At 36.0% G+C, this 19,122-nt stretch overlaps 1 protein-coding gene across 2 annotated transcripts in view; it reads right to left on the bottom strand.

Moving 5' to 3' along the window:
• The window catches only part of LOC149532709 (uncharacterized), a 118,898-nt gene that overhangs the window by 57,610 nt on the left and 42,166 nt on the right, over positions 1-19,122 (bottom strand). For both annotated transcript variants that reach the window (XM_089803641.1, XM_089803642.1), the window contains 2 exons: positions 12,979-13,311; positions 12,699-12,800 (listed from right to left, as the gene is read on the bottom strand). In XM_089803641.1, coding sequence (XP_089659767.1) covers positions 12,699-12,800; positions 12,979-13,311 — 435 coding nt within the window. The remainder of the gene's footprint in view (positions 1-12,698; positions 12,801-12,978; positions 13,312-19,122) is intronic.

Consider the following 19,122-nt stretch of genomic DNA (forward strand, 5'->3'; position numbering starts at 1 on the left):
GAAGTGCAGGGGAATCAAGAAGTATTCCCATTTGTTGGCTAGAATTGATTGAGAAGTCCTATCAGAGAAGTGGCAGCCTCTTGGATTTCCAATCTGCGGTTTTGGGAACCAATAGTATGCACAACTAAGCATGGGTGATTGAAGACATCGGATGAACTATTCAAAAATCATTGAACAGTATAACTAGTCAAACAAGTATAAACATTGGCAAGAGAATTTTTCTTAATATATTTTGGCTGGAACCATTACATCTATACAGGTGCACAATTAATTCTTCATATATTTGTAATTGTCTCATGAAAGAATTTTAAATCATTATTCCTGATGATTTGTTATTATAAAAAAGTGGAAATTACATTCTATGGTAAAATGAATCAATAATTATGTCCTCTGTATCAATTGCATTTTAACTAAGGAAAGGAAACCATAGAAAGAAAATCCATGGGATTTTATAGTCAATGGGAACATCATAGTGGCAAGGTCGACAAATGTATATATCATTTCTAATACATGCCATTGCTTTATCTAGGTTCCCTATATATTCATGCTTGAATAGCCATTTGCACAATTGAGATGTTGGGTTTGTTTGATTTCACTAAGCATGCCAAAGCCACAAACATCATTGGGATGTCACTAAGGACTCTGCGCCAATCCGTGTTGTTTACATATTCCTTACCTAAGATTTTGTAAACAACCCTTTTAATTAGGTAGCGAGTATTTTGTAAAATGAGGGAGAGATGCAAATCAGATATAGGTTCATCAAATGTAGTTTGAGGAGAGGGACCCCTCAATTTGATTATCGAATTTATCTTGGGAACCTTGTGAAAAAGAATATGTCAAATTGGTCTTAAATAGAGCCCCAACTCAAGGTAGGTCAGTGGATACAAAAGATGAAAAGGATACAAAGGGTCTATCAAATGGAAAACTTATAATGGCTAAACTTCGTCACGAGGAATCCAAAAGGTTTTCACTACATCTACTGAATTTTGAAAAGATAGCTGAACTATTAGGATCCAGATCAATACTGAGCGAGCATTCATGCATTAAATTCCTCCAATATTTGAAATTGTGCTTGCTTTTAACCATTTTTTCTAACCCCATCCTAAGGTGGTATTGAAGAGATCTTGATCGTCACTTTAGTTTGGATTACTTATTCAAAGCTTTGCTATCTCTTTAGTTGCTTTCTGATCAGAGAGGTTTCCTAACTAACTCCACTTAACTGTTATGCAATATTAACTATGATCATTATTTGCTAGCTCTGCTTAAGAGGAACTTTACCTTCCTGATACAATTTCTAATGTATGATGTATATAACTTTAACGACTTCCTGATTTCTTAGAAGTTAATATCACTTTATTCTTATTATAGCTTCTTTATTTGAATCTTCTAAATTTCTATGTTTGATCATGTTTGCAGCACTATTTGCTTATCTGAGTGCTAACTTGCTAACTTGTAAATTAAATTATAAACTTTTACTTTATTGATGTTGCTAACTTGTAAAATATTGTAACTGTGTCATTTGAATAAATCTTGTTTTTATATTTCATTTTTAATCTCACTTATTGTGCAAGACATAAGATTTCTCCTAGCCTTGAGAAACTTGTGAGACGTTTAATATTGTTAGCCTATTTTTCACCATTCTTGTTTTGTTGCATTCAGCAGTGGAAAACCCTAAGTGTGTTTTAAAATCTTGAAATTAGGTTAAGACCCTGGGTAAGATTAATGAAAAACCCTAAAGCCTTTATTCTGTTTTGCCCTAGCCCTAGAGATTTTCTGAAAATAATATTTCAAAAAGAATTTAGGTAGGACAAACTTACCCTAAAGTTTCATGTCGCAAGGATTACTTTATAAATTTACATGATAAACTGTTGCTAACCCTGTTTTTAATTGCAATTATTATTTTGAATGTTTTATTTAAAAGTCTTAACTACAGCAGCCTTTTTGATTAACCATCGATCTTAATAAAATCAACAGAAGGCGCATCCCTGCTATAAGAAAATGCAAGGTCTTTAACCAAAGCGGGCAAGCGCCTTTGTGCCACGTAGCCCTTGCTGATGATGGAATTTCAATGCACCGCAAAGTCTATAGCTTGTTGGAATTTGTTAGACACTTTTTGCAGAGTTGTCAGTGCCAGTCAACGCACGTTCAAATTTCTTGCGATGTTATTGGTTGGCTCATTTAATGAAGTTATTACTTTGCGTTCAATTGTGATGCACCGTCAATCTTGGTAAGATCAATGGAGAGCGCTTCCCTACTATAAGAAGATGCACGACAGTTACATAATGCAAGGGAGCGCCAATGTGCCGCGTGGTACATAGTGATGTCATGGACCCACCTTTTCAAAAGTAGTAATGACGTTTCTTCCATGGCAATTGTCAGAGGAGCTGGAGCATAAGGGAAGTATTTCATTGGTTGGCTTGGCTGACTAGATCCTAAAAAGCAAAGATTTTGATTCATCGTCGATCTTAGTGAGATCAACGGAAATCGCTTACCCACATTAAGAAAATAACTGAACTTTAAGTAATGCGGACAAGTGCCAATACACCGTATGGCACAGTGGGACCAAGCTTTGAGAAGGTTGCTGAGTCATGCCAGGTTATAAAGCTTTTGATGAATTGGAGCACATTCATTTGTGGAACATGACATGTATATGCCAAGTCGAAAATGATGATGTCATGGGCGCATAAATTCTAAGAGTTAATATTGCAGTTTGTACCACTGTCAGACTTGTCAGAACACGTTTGATTTTCTAGTGATATCATTGTTCGGGAGAAGATAGTAGGCTCTTTCTTGATGTCGTATCTTTATGCCGTCAATCTAAGGAAGATCAACGACGAGCGCTTCATCGCTTCGTGAAAATGCAAGGAGTTTAACAAAAGCAGGGAAGCGTTGTGTTGACACCTGTCCGAAGTGATGACAAGTGAGGTGTCACATATAGCTCTGAGGTATGTTTTATCCACCGTTGATCTCAGCATGATCAATGGCTGACGCTTACACACAAGATGAAGATGAAAGAACTCTAGACAAAGCAGACAAGCACCTTGTTGACATCTGGCACAGGATGATGTCATCGCTGCATTCCCTTAAGGAAGTTACTGCTCTTGACAGGTGTCATATGCTAGTACAACAAATGTAATCTATTCATTGATCAAGGTTTTTGACTTGGTGTTAAAAGATGTTTTTAGTCCACCATTGATTTTTGATAGATCAACGGACAACACTTTCCCGTTTGACGAAATTGCACGAGCTTTAAATAATGCAGGCAAGCGCCTCAACGACACCTATCCATGTTGATGTAATGATAAGTGTTCACGTTGCTTGAAAATATGCAGACTGTTCCACCGTTGATCTTTTGAAGATCAATGACTGGCACTTACCCGCTTTGAGAAAGTGATCGATATTTAGATAAAGCGGGGAAGCGTCAACATGACATGTAGCAGATAATGACATCATGAATCCACCCTTCTCAAAGGTTATAATGAATTCTCTGTCGTGGCACTTGTTAGAGCACGTTGGTTTGAAAGGTGATATTCTATTGGTCAAGTTAGCTGACTAGATGTTATAAGGATACAAATTTTTGTGATTGTCGATCTGTGCAAGATCAAAGGTCAACGTTTACCTGCATTATGAAGTTGCATGACATTTAAATAATGTGGGGAAGCGCTAATCTAACGTGTGGCAAGGTGGGACTAATTGTGACGGATATGTGCTGAGTTGTGCCAGGCTGGAAAGAGGTGCTGAAGCGTAATGCCAGTTGGATCTCAATAGTAAAGGTTGTACTTCAAAGATGTTTGAATCCTCATGACCGTAGATCTTTTGGATATAAATGGCCCGCACTTACCCGCATTATCAAGACGCACCAACTTTAAATAATGTGAGGCAACGCCTGTTTGACACATGGCCGAGAGCTCTAAAACTTTAATGCAGTTTGCTTTTTCAAACAAAGTCGTCCGATGTTGTGAGATCAACGGATGAAATTCAAACTTAAGGGACGACATGAAGTTAATGGCTAAAGGAAATTAATATGGTTCAGAACTGCTTCGTGTGATTTTTATGCCCTAGTATAATTTGCAAAGTTCGCCATTACTGAACCACAAAATTGCAAAGAACTATCAAAGCGCAAGGGTTTTTCAGAGCTAGGGCACAAATTCTGCAAAGTATTCAGCAAAATTACAGAAAAGTACACAGAAAAAGGAGGACAATTCAATGGGTAAGTGATCTATAACCATTGCAAATCAAGAATTAGCATTGTGTGAAGTTAAAATTTTCAAAAGATGCCTCCACAAAAGGAATTCTCCGGTCATACTGATTTTCTTAAGAGGTCTGTGCACGATGATTTTCTTGTCTGTAAATGAAATAACCAAGGCGAGAGAGCTTATCCCAAAGAACCCTAGGTTGATTGTAGCTAAGGGTTTCTATGACAGGACTAATTGGGTAAGAGACACCCAGGTTTCTATGGGAGGATTAGAATTATTCAAAAAATGGTTTGCTGAGAGAAACCTAGACACCCCTATGAGCAATGTTTGGAAATTTGATATTGGGAAATTAGTAGTCCCTGGGGTTTTCTTTGGCAATGATCTACTGGCTGACTTGGCTAAAAGGTATGACCATATTACTAGGGTTGTGAAGAATTATGCTGGAGAAAATCTCTTTAGGGTTTCTCCTGAATTGATTAGTGAGGTTTTCAACCTCAACCCTAACCGTGTTGTGCACGAGCTTATTGATATGGATGACCTCCAAGCAAGGTATGATGCACAAAGAATGTATCTAAGAGCAAGGCCTCTGCCATAGCATTTTGCCAAAATTGGTACATTACCCTTAGTCACATCCACTACTCCAGAGTCATTGATGAGGAAATACTTCAATCCTAGGGCTCAAGCTTTGTACTTCACCCTCTACAAAAATTTTGGGATGGATGAGGAGGAATACATCCAAGGCTCTGTTGTTCTTATTATGGCTCAAACATTACAGTTTGGAATGAGCAGTATTTCGGATTTTGCCACTTTCCTTGCACAAGAAATTCATAATGGTTTGGTGGGGATATCACAAGGAAAGGTAAACAGACCCTTTTGTTGGAACTCCCTACTTATGCACATATGTCTTTATAAAGGAGTTACCTTTTTCTCTAAAGGGATGGAACTAGAGTTGACAAAAGATGGTGAAAAGTTACCAGTCCAGTTATGGAGTGTTAACATGACCTGGGAAGCCAGAAATGCCAGTTATGTGAGATTTGCCAGATATTTTGCATCTAGGCTCAGATTGCTTTTGAGAGGTGATAGCCCTAGAATCCCACAGTCTCTATGGAGTTGATCAGACCAAAAGATCATGCAAAAGGACTCTTGGTTAGTCACAATTAGGGGGGATATAATCCCATATAATGTTTCTACAGTGATTAGAGTGTATGGTCTCTTGGGAAAACCTCATGTCCTACCTTTTCATGTGCCTTTGAAGATAGGGATAGCAGAATTGCTGTGGCAGATTGGAACTATTGAAGAAAGAGACATGATTGGTAAAGGTAAAGGTACTTTCTTCCCGATTATCACTCTGGCACATGATTTTGTTTTTGTAAAGAAGGGATGGGGGCACCTCAATTTGTTTTTCGATAGATACAATATGGCAAAATCCCATGCAAGGTATATTGATCCAGAGGGATTTTATGATCTCTTGAGAGAAAGAACAAAAGCCAAAAGTATTACACAGCAAGTATATTTCCCTGAGGATATTATTAGGAATATCTTCTCATTACAGAAGCAGGAGGTTACAAAAGAAAAGTGGATAGTGTTCAGTAAAGTTCTGGAATTCATTAATGCTTTTGACCCTAATTATAATCCTTTAAAAGATAAAAAATATTGGGGGGCCAGAATGCACGTATTAATGAATAATTTTACTGAAATGATGCAAACCCTGAATGAGAAGAAGGCTGCATATGTTAAAGCCTATCCTGATAAAGCAGCAAAGGTGGAGAGAAGAATTAATAGCAGGATGATTGTTGCTCCAGGGTAGTACACGTTGCAGAAGAGGGCAAGGTACATTGTGGTTCAGAACATACAATAGGTTCCCTCTCATAGAAGGCCAAGGCCAGAGAGCCCACCTGCAACAAGTGCTCCAAAAAGGCAGAAACTAGAACAGGGGTCCTCTTCTCGCGTAGAAGAGTATTCCCCAAGCCAAACCCCAATCACAATAGAAGATGAAGCATCTTTGAGAGAGCAGTTAAGACAAATGGGTGGGGAAGGAGATGTAATTGTTACTTCTACAGACATGGAAAGAGAAGTGCCTCAAGAGCCTCCTATGCCCTCCTTGGACCTCACAATTGTTGATTATCAAGGTAAGAAAATAGACCCAATTATTGCTCAAGCTTCACAGAAATTCATTGATGATGAGAATTTTGTTAAATCTAGGGCTTTTGCACAGTTTTTGTGGAGGAAAATAATAGGAAATTTTGAAAAGGTTTGTAAGAAAATAAAGGCAGAATAGCCCGACAAACCAGACTCTGATATTGAGGAAGAGGTAAAGTCTAAATTTTTGAGTGATTTTGCCCAATTAACACCTGAGGCCAGGAGGAAATTAGTTAGGGAATCAGGAGTTCTAATTTTGCCTGAGTGGGACATAGCTAATGCTATGATTTCTGATTCAATTAGAAAGGAGAAAAATGTGCAACATAAGACCGAGGAAGAAATATTACAAGCACATAGGGGGGTCAAATTCAGCAATGATCATCAAGCCCTGGTAATTTGGTCAATTGAAAAAATAGATAAGACTAGAATACAAGAAATTTCTAGTACAGAACACACTGGTACTCTCACAGTATATAGGACTGATGAAGTGAGTAGTCAACAAATCACTAAAATGGCTAAAGAAATACTAGAGGATGGGGCTACAGTGTCTGGAAAAGAACAAGATAGGTTCTTAGAACTCAATGCCAAATTTGAATAAGTATTGAAGGCATATGAGGAAAGGGGCAAACAGATACAATTACTGGAAAATCAGATATCTCAAATGGATAAGCAGCTTGGGAAGAGAAAGATGGGAGAATCCAGCAGGCCAAGAATTGTATATCCCTGGCCACCAGCTGAGCCATTTAAATCAACTCCCATTGTTGAAATACCAGACACCCCACAAAGGCCTAAATTCTACACTGCAGCAGAATTTGAAGAAGAGAAGAATAAATTATATGCAATGCATGTAGAATTGAATAATCAATATGAGGAAAGGCTTAGGCAAACAATTTTGTTTTTGGTAGATAGAATTGAGTGGCCAACATTTTATGATCAGTTGGCAAGAATTGTAGCTATTTGGGATGAAATAAAAGGAGATGAAGATAAATTGATACCCATTGTACAGAAGCGGAGTGAAAGAAATAATGACATTACCACTATGTGCATATCTGTCATCCAGTTGCCATGTCACCAAATAGAAAAGATTTTTTATCTATTAAATAGGCTAGAGGATTTTGATAATAAACGGGTTTCTATTCAGAAAAGAATAACAATTTGCCTCTCCAAGTATATAACTGAGAAGTTCGACCTTTTTCCTAGTGCTCTCAAAAAAGTTGATAGAATAAAAGAAAAGGAAGAATGGAATAAGGAATTAGATGAGATATTGTGCCAAAGAATGAACAATGTTGTAAATGAAAAGGGGCATATAATATGGGCAATGATCAATGAAGAGCTGGTCAAAGTGCAATTATTTTACAATGCTATAAGAAAGGACCTCGTTGAAATAGAAGCAGTTGGAAAATTTGTAATAAAAGTGCAAAGGGAAATTCTAAACTTTGATTAGCTTGATGACACTGCTTTCAATGAGTGGAAAGAGCAATTTATGTCTACAAAACAGATGGCAGAAGATGATGGGGTAGAGGAAGATGCAGAGGTAATTGTTACCTTAACAATTCATGATGAAGATAGTGAGAAACCCCGAGTTGAGGTGAGCTTACAAGTAGTAGAACAAGATACATCACTTTCAAGCTTGATAGCCACGTACTCCGAAGAATCAGAATAACGAGATAACAAATCATTGATTTCACAATCTTGGAAGTATAACAAAAAAGTGGTTCGCCGAAAAGAATATTTTGATGTAAAAGTATTTTTGTAACAAACCTTTTTGTCTTTTATGACAGCAAACAGTTGTAGAAAATCTTTTGTCTATAGGACAGCTGTCAATTCTCTATGCCTGAAGCTTGTTGCATCTCACACTATATAAGTGAAATTCCAAGGCTAGAGAAGGGTCCGATTTCTAATACAATTTTAGTTTATATTGAGTATGGTTCGGTCCAGTTTATGGGTGCAAAACTTATGATGTATTCTTTCTGCAAATACTTGGGAATATATTGATGTTACAGGGATCTAATGTCTTTCTAGAGTCATTTTGAGTTTTATACAATTGTATACAAATCTTCAAAGGAGATTAATACAAAATTGAACTGTCCTCATATCTGTTCTTGCTGAATTTTGTCTCCTTTGTTATTACCTGGTTATTCTGATATTGTGTGAGAAAAGCATGTCCAGTTGAATGCAATTAACTTAGATTGTATTTCAATTCATTATTGCTATTGATTCAATGAATTAAGTAAATGCTTTAGTGAATCTGATAGGGTTGCTATGGTAATAGAAAGGATGTCTGTAAGAATGAATTCTAGTAAGAATTTCTAATAGTATTAGTTGTAATGCAATCAATTAGATCTATAAATTGAAGTAGACTCTGAATCCCAATGGAAGAGGCATTGATCTAATTAATCTAGTCTGCAGATAGATAGATTATGAATAAGCACAAAGCTTAAAATTAAAATCAGCTTTATTTTACTGTTTGAAGAGTTTCAAAGATGGTCAGCACTTGTTTGCATGTAATCTCTCAGCCTTAGTTAGCTACTATTGCTGGAAATATTTGTGAATCTGAGAAGAATTGTGACCAAATCTGCTTATAAAGGATGTATATCATCTGAAAATGTCAAGGAATGGATAAACTATGTATATGTCAGAGAGAAGATGAGAATCAAAATGAAATAATAAAATTCTCATACAAACAGCACTCATTTGAATCATCCCTTAGGTATATCCACCTTGGTTCTGCAGAGCCTAAAGAGTAGAAAACCAGTCTTGGTTTTGTTGAAGTTGGATCCAAGTAATATACATACATAATTGTTAATAGGAAGTAGCTAGTTCCTAGATTTGTGAGTATTATTGTCTTGGTATTGAGGTTGTGTTGCTCAATAGTTTAAAAAAAACTCCAACAAATAGCATGCTTGAGGGGGAGATAACCAATTTTGGTTTTTTTATGAGAAGCATTTTGAAACCCATTGCAATATGGTAGTGGAACACTACGAAGCAACCACTTTTTATGGCTGATTGTGCTCAAAGTCCCAAATGATATGTAGTTAGGCCTTGCAAAGTGCCTCCCATCTCATGATGGAGAGGTGAAAGAAGAAATCCGGCAGGTCCTTTGGAAAAACTATATAAATGAGGAGACTGCTTCACCAACAATGGCTGCCCTTGAGATTTTCACAATCCAACAACAGATAACACTATATTAGCTCAAACCAACCCTATTGGATGGTAGACGTGGCATGGAAAGGATGCACTAAAATTGAAGATACTCACCACTTGCTTCCTTGCATAAGATGTTAATTCCTCTATTGCAGAGAAGTTTAGAACAATTAGAAGAATCAGTCTACGTACAACTTCATCCAATCAGTCACGGGAAAAGTTTCTCTCTCAATAAGCAAAGAAGTTGGTGATTATGAAAGTGCCATGTGGCTTTAAGATTGACAGGCTCTTTACCATCATTAAACTCCAATTACACATTGGGATGTTCATGCCAGTGATGCTGAAAAAGTTGATGAGAAGGCATAGTAGGAATTGATTGAAGTTCTATTGGATGAGGTAGACCCTCCAAGCAGTGACTTTTCAAATCCAAACTTTGATTTGCTATAATGTTAGAAAACATTGACTAGGGACAACAGGTGATTTTCTGTGTATTTTAAATTTGAAGTTGAAACTTGCTACCTTTAAACATTTTGGTGAGATTGTTTACAAGCAACATTAACAGTGGAAGCAATTAAATTTTGTTTATTTGCTTGTCAACTAGTGAAATCTCATTTCAGCTCTAATTTTATGTATAAAGGCTATACAATGTATATGATTGAATGCCTTATCAATGTTATCATATATGAATATTAGAAATTTTCCTATTCTTTTATAGGTGTTCCTTGTTATCACCTACAAAATGGCCTTCCACAAAATCCCTCCGAAACAGGCATCTTCCTATTCTTTCCTCTCCCCATCACAAAAACTTGGTGTAACCTGATTTAAAAGTCATACTTTATAACCCATAAGTTGAATATTTTGTACATGGGTGCATTTTTGGGTGCATTTTTAGTGGTACCCAACATTTTTATAGATTTTTATTTAAGGGAGTAATCCAATTTACATGGAGGTGACAAGTAGTAGGGAAAAAATCCCAAAACCATTGGGAAGCTTCATGCCATGAGTTTTAGCGGAGAACACCATCATCACTGACCCACTTGAGCGAGTTGGGTTAGATTTTGCTACAAGCTTCAAGAAAGATCCAGTGTTTCAGCAGCAAACAATCAAAAGAAAGTATAAGTTGATGATGATGAAGATCAGATTGCTACTACAAAATGAAAACAGAGAAAGCTTTCCAAAAGGACAACAATGATGAATACCATACTTCTGTTAAATAAGATAAATGTTTAACGAGTCCAAAAAGTGACTGAAAAACAAGATATATGTCAAAACGAGGTCCGTGGCACACTTGTGAACAATCAAGTTTGTCCCTGTTCATAAAATACAGTAAAGATAATAACCAGTCCAATTCATCCTGTGAGGAGAGTTGTATGTTTGTGCCCAAGTCAAATCTTATAAGATCATCCATGACTGATATAATTTCAAATTGATTCCTCAAATGACATTCATGGTCAAGTTGCTTGTGGATTTGAGCTCTCCACAAGAGCAACTCTGCTAACTTCAATTTTACAAAAGTAAAGGAGCCTTCTCTAAGATCCTATAACAAAATTAAAGATAAATATGGAGGACTAATGTCACACAGCTACATTCAGTGCATGATGATAACCCTATCATTTGTTACTAATTACATCTAGCTCAATCTTACTAGACTTACAAACCTAAGATTTCAAAAGCAATATAGGTATCACTCAGAATATGCAAGGTTCGTCTCTAAGATTGCTGTATGGATATATTAAATATAGTCTCTAAGGAACACTTGCTGTTTGATGGAAACATTTAAACCAAATCTACGGTTGACTATGTTTTCATATTAAATCAAACTGATCAGCTGCCTACTTTAGACTAGTGTCTTGAGACACGTCAAAGTTTAACACAATACATGAACTGCTGAAAATCCTATTCATTCAGGCTTACCTAAGAGTCCAGCCAGTCTTGCTACACATTCATCCTAGATAAAATATGAAAAAATAGGAAGAAAATGAACATTCCAAGAGATTTCACCAGTCAGACTATGTTTTCAAGTTGAAACAACCACCCAAAGATGGAAGAAATGTCAAATAAAGCAAACTTCCTAGGAATACATATATTGATCCATCATACCCTTTGTTTACTAGTTATTTCTCAACCTAGGATATCCTCCTAATACCAGAGTAATGCAAGTCTAATAAGAGATTAACAAATGTGATTCCATAAGTCTACACCAGTTAACTCCCAAATATACAACATGTGACTATGGAGAACTCCATCTTATCAAGAGGTTTGAATGCTACACTAGACTGATTAAGAATCATGTAATATGCAATATTGAAATGAAGGCGTAACTTTTGTTTTTCTTTGCAGTGAAAATTAGGTACATGAAAATATTAACAAAAGATCAATGTAACTTTTTAGAAACAAAACCAGACTTTCTATAGTTTTCTTTATCATAAAGTTATATAGTTCATAATGAAAAACAAAAAATTACATCCCTTATTTATTTTTTGGAGGCTTGGAGCTCCCATATATGGACTTTAATGTTACTCTATGGATAAGTTGCTGACTACCACCACAAAATAATTAGAAATGTAAATGATTTCTGATATCAAAAATTCTAAGCTTCTCTTCTTCTTTTTTATTATTGATTTTTTTTGGCCAAACATCTTACAACAGCATCAATCAGCCACACCTGGATGCAATTGTTGTTCATGCCTCTATGCACTTCTATGACATTAAAATGCTTTGAACCAGTAGTGGATAGCTCTCCTCACTCTTTGCATCAGCAGGCTCACTTGGCAGATATCTAAGCACGTGATGTTTACTTTTTCAAGCAAGTTAATCTTATCTAATTAAAAATTTAGGGAAATCAATTCCCTACATCACCTAGGCCTTTGACCATTGCTTTGTCTTTGTTCCAGCTTTTTCTCATCAAATTTATAAAAAAAACGTTTCCAAGCCATGATAAGTATATATCTTCAATACAACAAACAATCACATGCATACATGACGATCGCCAGTGTTTCAACATCTAGCATATCAAAGTTCAGATCCCTCTTTCATGTACCTATGATTGACTTTCAAAACACTGGAAATCTCAATGAGTTAATGAGTTGCTGTATACAGCTGCATGCATAAACAGTAAAGGCTTTCATGTACTTATGAATGACTATCAAAAACACTGGAAATCTCAATGAGTTAATGAGTTGCGGTATACAGCTGTATGCATAAACAGTAAAGGCTCACCTGTGGAAAGGTGGAAAATACTAGCAAAAAATATATAATGCCTCCAATCACATCAAATTGCCAGTTCTTCCTACGAAACTTCAAAATGTTGCCCAGTGCAATCTATACATACCATGGGAAAAAATATCAGAAGAAAGATGCAAACCAACAAGTAAACTTTTCAGAAGTTTCTAAAAGAAATTAAGACATGTTCAAAGAAAATCTAAAATTTAGATTTACCCATATAATATATTTCCAAAAATAAAACAGAAAGATAATGCTAGATTTCTTGTTTGCCTACCCTTTTTGAATCTTCATAACAAGGATAAGCTGCCTTATTCTCATAAGTAGCTCCAAGAAAGTGTTCAAAGTTTGAAAATACATGAGTAGGATGCAAAAAAGCTCCTCCACAGCCATTGACAATCAAGTGTTTCACATAAACAGGCTCTGTTGATGGAAGAGCAGAGTGGCGCATATAGTGATGCAAATCTCCAGCTAGTCGAAGTCGACACCTACCTTTCAAATGGTCTTTAATCAAGTGAGAAACATTATTTCCAGTGCAAACACTCCAGTAACAATCAAGGAGCCAGTTAGGTTCGTGGGTGATTATAATTACACGATCACTATCCCCAACCTGTTACAAAGCTTTCAGTTATTCTTCTCAAAAAGATGATACACCTACATGCTTTAAATGGTAGAGACAAACCAAGCATAAGGATATATTACATATAAAACAACTATACGCATTTGTTAGTGCTACTTGTACTAGCATGATATACAAAATCAAAATGAGTGCATTACATAATATGTGCAACATATACAATCATCATAAATTGTGCCATGTGAAATCTATTATTTTCATAACATGTAGTGTTTTCCACCCTAAACCAAAAAGTTTAGACAAAAGTAGGCATGACAGTGATCATTTTAAAAAGGGTCCAAGGCTTAACAATTTAGGAGAGGATTGCAAGAAAAAAAAATTATAAATTTTCACAATAGGTAAAATATGTTATACAATTTTATCCAATGAGATTTCTCCTAAGGACTTATTTCACCCTTCTATTGAAATCAATAATTGGGTTGAGGAATGTAGTTTGGACCCGCAGTTGAATATTGATCTTGTTAATGATTTGGTTCCCTCCAATGATCCAGAGACCGTTTTTACATCAACTGATCTTCCTCTATTTGAACATAGACCGGGAGAGGAAAAGTGTACTAAAGATAACAATAAGGGAAAAGATTCTGAGCCAAAGTTTGAGGCCAATGTGCGAAAGAGTATACTCAAAGAATTTGAATCAGTGTCCCCCACTCTTAATTCAAATATAGAGTTAAACTCCACAGAGAAATTAGGTATAGCAGCTATTATTGATGATCTAGATCATCCCAAAATAGCTAAAAAATGGAAAAAGAAAAGACAAAGGAAGCCCCTTTCTGAATTAAGAAAGAAAGATGGGATGGTTGGAAACCAGTCAAAGACTACGAATCTGTTTAATGCAGGAAGGGGAGGTTTCCTTCCATCCCCCAATGAAGATTTCACATGGAATGTTAGGGGATTAAATGCCCCTGTTAAAATGCTTAATCAATATAGAAAAATACTAAATATAAACTCGCAGGTCTGAATCAGAACTAGTGTTATTCGATCTCCAAGAGGCAGAACATTTATTGATTTCGATGATCTCCTCTCTTTTATTGGTCAACATTTATAGTGCCATCAAAAGACATAAAGAGAAATGGATGTGACTGTTCAAGCAAATGTCTCTTTAAAGACGAAGGCAAATTCTAATTAACAAACAAATCCAATAGTTTGTGGATTAACCATTGTGCCTTTTTTCAAATGCACCCGATGGTTATTGAGCATGATTACATGCTATACACTTCATTCATATCCTCTGATGGTAGTGGGTCATTTCACACTATCCATCCTGATTCACATATGATCAATATAGATCAGGGATGTACAGCCCAATCCAAAAGAACAATAATCTGCTAGCTCAGATTTCCATACTTACGTTGATCAGTTAATGCAAGGATAATCCTGATATATTTTATGACAAGATAATTAAGTATAAGTGTGCGTAAGCATGTATACCAGTTCATATGATGAACTAGTATACACACATATGCATATAGTTTGCCAATATATCCTTGAATTATGACCGATGCTATCATGTTTTAACACACCCTCTTAGCTAGGGAAGATAACTAAGTATAAATTGGTTTAGATATCACCTAGCTCATGATATGAATAAGTATAGAAAAAATCAAGTCACATGACATTCGTATATCCTAGTTATGGTAAGTGCACTAACATCATGTCGCATGTTGTCTACCATAACATATCATGGCATGTCCAAAAATATTACGTCACATAATATCCACCATGATTATCTCATTTAGAACATATTGGTACATAACCGATATCAAGTGAGCATGATATCTATCAATAAGTCCAAGAGATATTAAACATCAAGACATTTCCATGAATATCAAGTCAGCATGATGTTCGTCATGATAGTGAACATTATAAAGTCATCACCTTACAATGTTGAATACAAGTGTACATTATCTAAAAGATCATCACCTTTTAGTAATGTACACAAGGGGCCCATAAAGTCATAGAGTCACACATATGACAAAGGAGTTTACATGGAGTCACCACGGATTCTCTCACATGGTGTTGTCATGGCGTCACACACATGACATCCACCATGAACCATATCAAAGGGCGGATCCATCACAACTACTCCCAAAGAGTGGAACAAAGGTTATGCATTAAGCTTCTCTCTTACAAAGAAGAATCCAATCAAGCGTATTTCAAGAAATCACTACGGCTAAGACTCCCTCAAAAATGGCTTCATTCTTCACAACTTCAAGCTAGTCTCCAAATGCACAAATGTTACTTTCGTTAGAGACTTGATGAGAATATCACTCGTTTGTTCTTTAGTGGTAATGTACATTGTGTAAAAAAAAATCTTCATGGTCTACTCCCTCTGAATCACTATGATCAAAGATCAGTTTGGCAATTGGCAAATCCTCTAGCAACTCTCTCTGTTGTAATCACAAAAGTATTCATAGGAGTGGTCTCTCAGATTTGAACGTTCTTGTCCAATTTCATAGCAACATGAGTGAATGTAATAAACTATGGATTTATCCCCAGATTTGGCTACATCAGACATCCATGCTAATGTGGCTTCCTTCTAAAGGTCCAAGTACATTCCTCAGCCTTCTGTCTTCCTCCTCCAAGGTTGCTTCCGATGTAATGTCAGAGTCCATCTAAATGCTGTTTTCCTCTTCTTCGAAAATGTTTCAGCCATCAACTTAGTTCCACAATTGTAAGCGTTTCAACTATCCATCTATCCTCGAAGATCAATTAAATTAGATCCTCTAGCTGCTCCCTCTTTTCATAGAAAGATATCCTTCATACATAATTCCAATCATTGAAGATAATTTTCTTTAATAGACTCGCATCTTCTAGCATGATCAACATATGACTAAGATCCAAAAGAACTTTGGAGCTACAGTCCTAAGATTTAGTCCTCTACAGTTTGGACTTCTTATAGTACATATAGGAATGCAAATAAGAGAATAATTGCAGCAAGCAAATAAAGTACTACTAAAAATAAATAAATACTTATCTCATTATTCGAGAGAGATTGCTCATCAACATCCAATATTTTCAAGAGCAAGCCTTCTATATGATGCGTCACACCATGCATTTAGCGAATACAATTTATTCCACTATCAAATGGTGCCTCCTGCAAACTTAGAGGTGTTCCCATGTGCCTTCACACTACCTGGAAATTGTCTGCTATAGGTGGTTGTTCGTGGCAATACAGGTCAGATTCGCTAACATCTCTCGAATGTATGTGTGCATTTCTATTCACCCAAGATATGTTGTTCAACAGTTCATATGTGTGGTTTGTGAGTCCACATTTCATGTGCATTCTCCATGCTTTGTATATGCATCCCTGCTACCAAAGGAGGGAGAGATGAATGTTTTTGCAGCTTGGCTTTTATCCTTGCCGATTATATTCGTTTAAAGAAACTTTTACTGAATCAGTTTTACACTCTGTTTACTCTCAGGATGTCATTCAGAGGCACGTAGTCAAAGAGTTAAACACATCAGTCCACTGCCTGGACATCTTGCATACAATCAGTTCTATCCCCACCAATTTCACTTATAGGATGAGCCCACTGCAATCTATGGGGCATCATAATTCTGGGACACTCTAACTCATTATGCAATCTCTTTGATGTGTTATGTGATATTCGTGACCAAATTCTGAATCAATCCCCCAACCAAAATAAATGCATCCACATGAATATATATATATATATATATATATAGCAATTGTTTTTAGACTTGCAACTGGTTAACAGCAGATACTTCGCACGCCAAGAATTAGCAGATCAAATATTAAGAGATAACTTAATTATAGTCACAACTCTTATGGAATCATTTTAGGGGAAGCTAAACATCACGGACATTAGTGATTCTCAGATCTCTTCTTTCAGCCTGTAACCTTAATTGCTAAAATCCTGATTGATATCTTACTACTTTCCTTTATATATTCATCGATACTTACTAATCATTCACTGACTAATTAGATATCTCATCAGATTAATCTTCAGCATCCAATTGAGTGGCTCCCAAAAAAATGTCTCACTGTATAGTTTAGAAGAGTATACAATCTATTATTAGTCATAGCCCTGTATAACAAATTATGTCTTATGAAATATATATCTACCGTAGGTAGCATCTTAAATTCAGCCCAAGCAATAGCCAACAATCACCCCATTCACATAATTGTGAGCACTATCATTTGGTTTACGATAAAGGTTTATAATCACACCATTTAGTATATTGCAACACAAATATATTCACAAGAATGTCAAGGAGGATATTTCCCTTAACCTTCTCATATTGGATATTTCCTACAAACTCACCCAGTATTCTTTCAGTGATGGAAAATACAAATCTAATCTGAGTTTCCAATGCCAAAAGCATTGATCAATGGTTTCCCCATTATTATATTATTTACGGCAACAGTATTTGAAGATGTCTGTTCGCCAAAGTCTTTATATATCGCACATCAAAATACTCCAAGATAATAAGTCAATGCGTGCTCTAATTTCTTTGCCCCATGCATTACTTCCATGAAAAATAATGATGGTGTTCATATTCTGTACTCTTGAAATGACATATGAATTACAATGAATCGTTGTCTTCTTAACTTATGTGGGTTTGAAATGAAGTTGACTCCTTCATACAGTGATGACATATCCAAGAATGACATGCTCATTTAGTCCAATATCACAGAACTTGACTCCACTACAGATTATAAGATATGATAATAAAAAATTGACTGTTATACTTATATCGCAGATATACATCTGAAAAATCTCTGTTGAAATGCAAAGTTAACTCGTATCTCTTTAAACCCTTCGCACAGAACATATTGACGAGCCATATGCAAGCTGAACATATGGACCACATGAAAAGCCCTCATTGCATGTACACAATTGAGTCTGCAACTATGAGCACATTCATTGGTGACCAATGTTCTACAGTAATCACCTGCTCAATATTCACAATCACAGCTAATTGCATTCATCTCCAATGTGAGAGTCTCACAACAGCCTTCAACTTGGATTACGGTTTGGTCAAAGATTTGCCCCCTCATTAACAATAAATAACACATGTGAATTACAGTTCTCTTCTAAATCTCAAGGTTCTATCTGAATCTGCCAAATAATTCTCTATCCAGTTTTATACCCCCAAGAAGTGAACATGGCTCTGATACCATGTTAAAATGCTTAATCAGTATTGAAAAATACTGAATATAAATTCACAAGTCTGAATCAGAACTAGTGGTATTTGATCTCCAAGAGGCAGAACATTTATTGATTTTGATGATCTCCTCTTTTGATCAGTCAACATATATAGTGCCATCAAAAGACATGAGGAGGAATGGATGTGACTGTTCAGGCAAATGTCTCTTTAAAAAAGACACGAAAGCAAATTCTAATTAACAAACAAATCCAATAGTTAGTGGATTAACCATTGTGCCTTTTTTGAAATGTGCCCTATGGTTATCGGGCATGATTACATGCTAAACAATTCATTCATACCGTCTGATGGTAGTGAATCATTTCACACAATCCATCCTGATGCACATATGATCGATATAGACCTGAGATGTACAGCCCGACCCAAGAGATAACAAAAATCTGATAGCTCAGATTTTCATACTTAGGTTGATCAGTTAATGCAAGGATAATCCTGATATATTTTATGGCAAGATAATTATGTGTGTGTGTGTGTGTGTGTGTGTGTGTGTGTGTGTGTGTGTGTGTGCACTTGCGTAGTTTGAAAACTTTTGACTCTAAATCTTACTGCAAGAGACAAACTAAATAAGGATGAATATGACAAATTGTAATATAC

The sequence above is a fragment of the Cupressus sempervirens genome, chromosome 10, assembly GCF_028749045.1.
Source record: "Cupressus sempervirens isolate cs-2001-9-10 chromosome 10, ASM2874904v1, whole genome shotgun sequence".
Taxonomy (NCBI): Eukaryota; Viridiplantae; Streptophyta; class Pinopsida; order Cupressales; family Cupressaceae; genus Cupressus; species Cupressus sempervirens.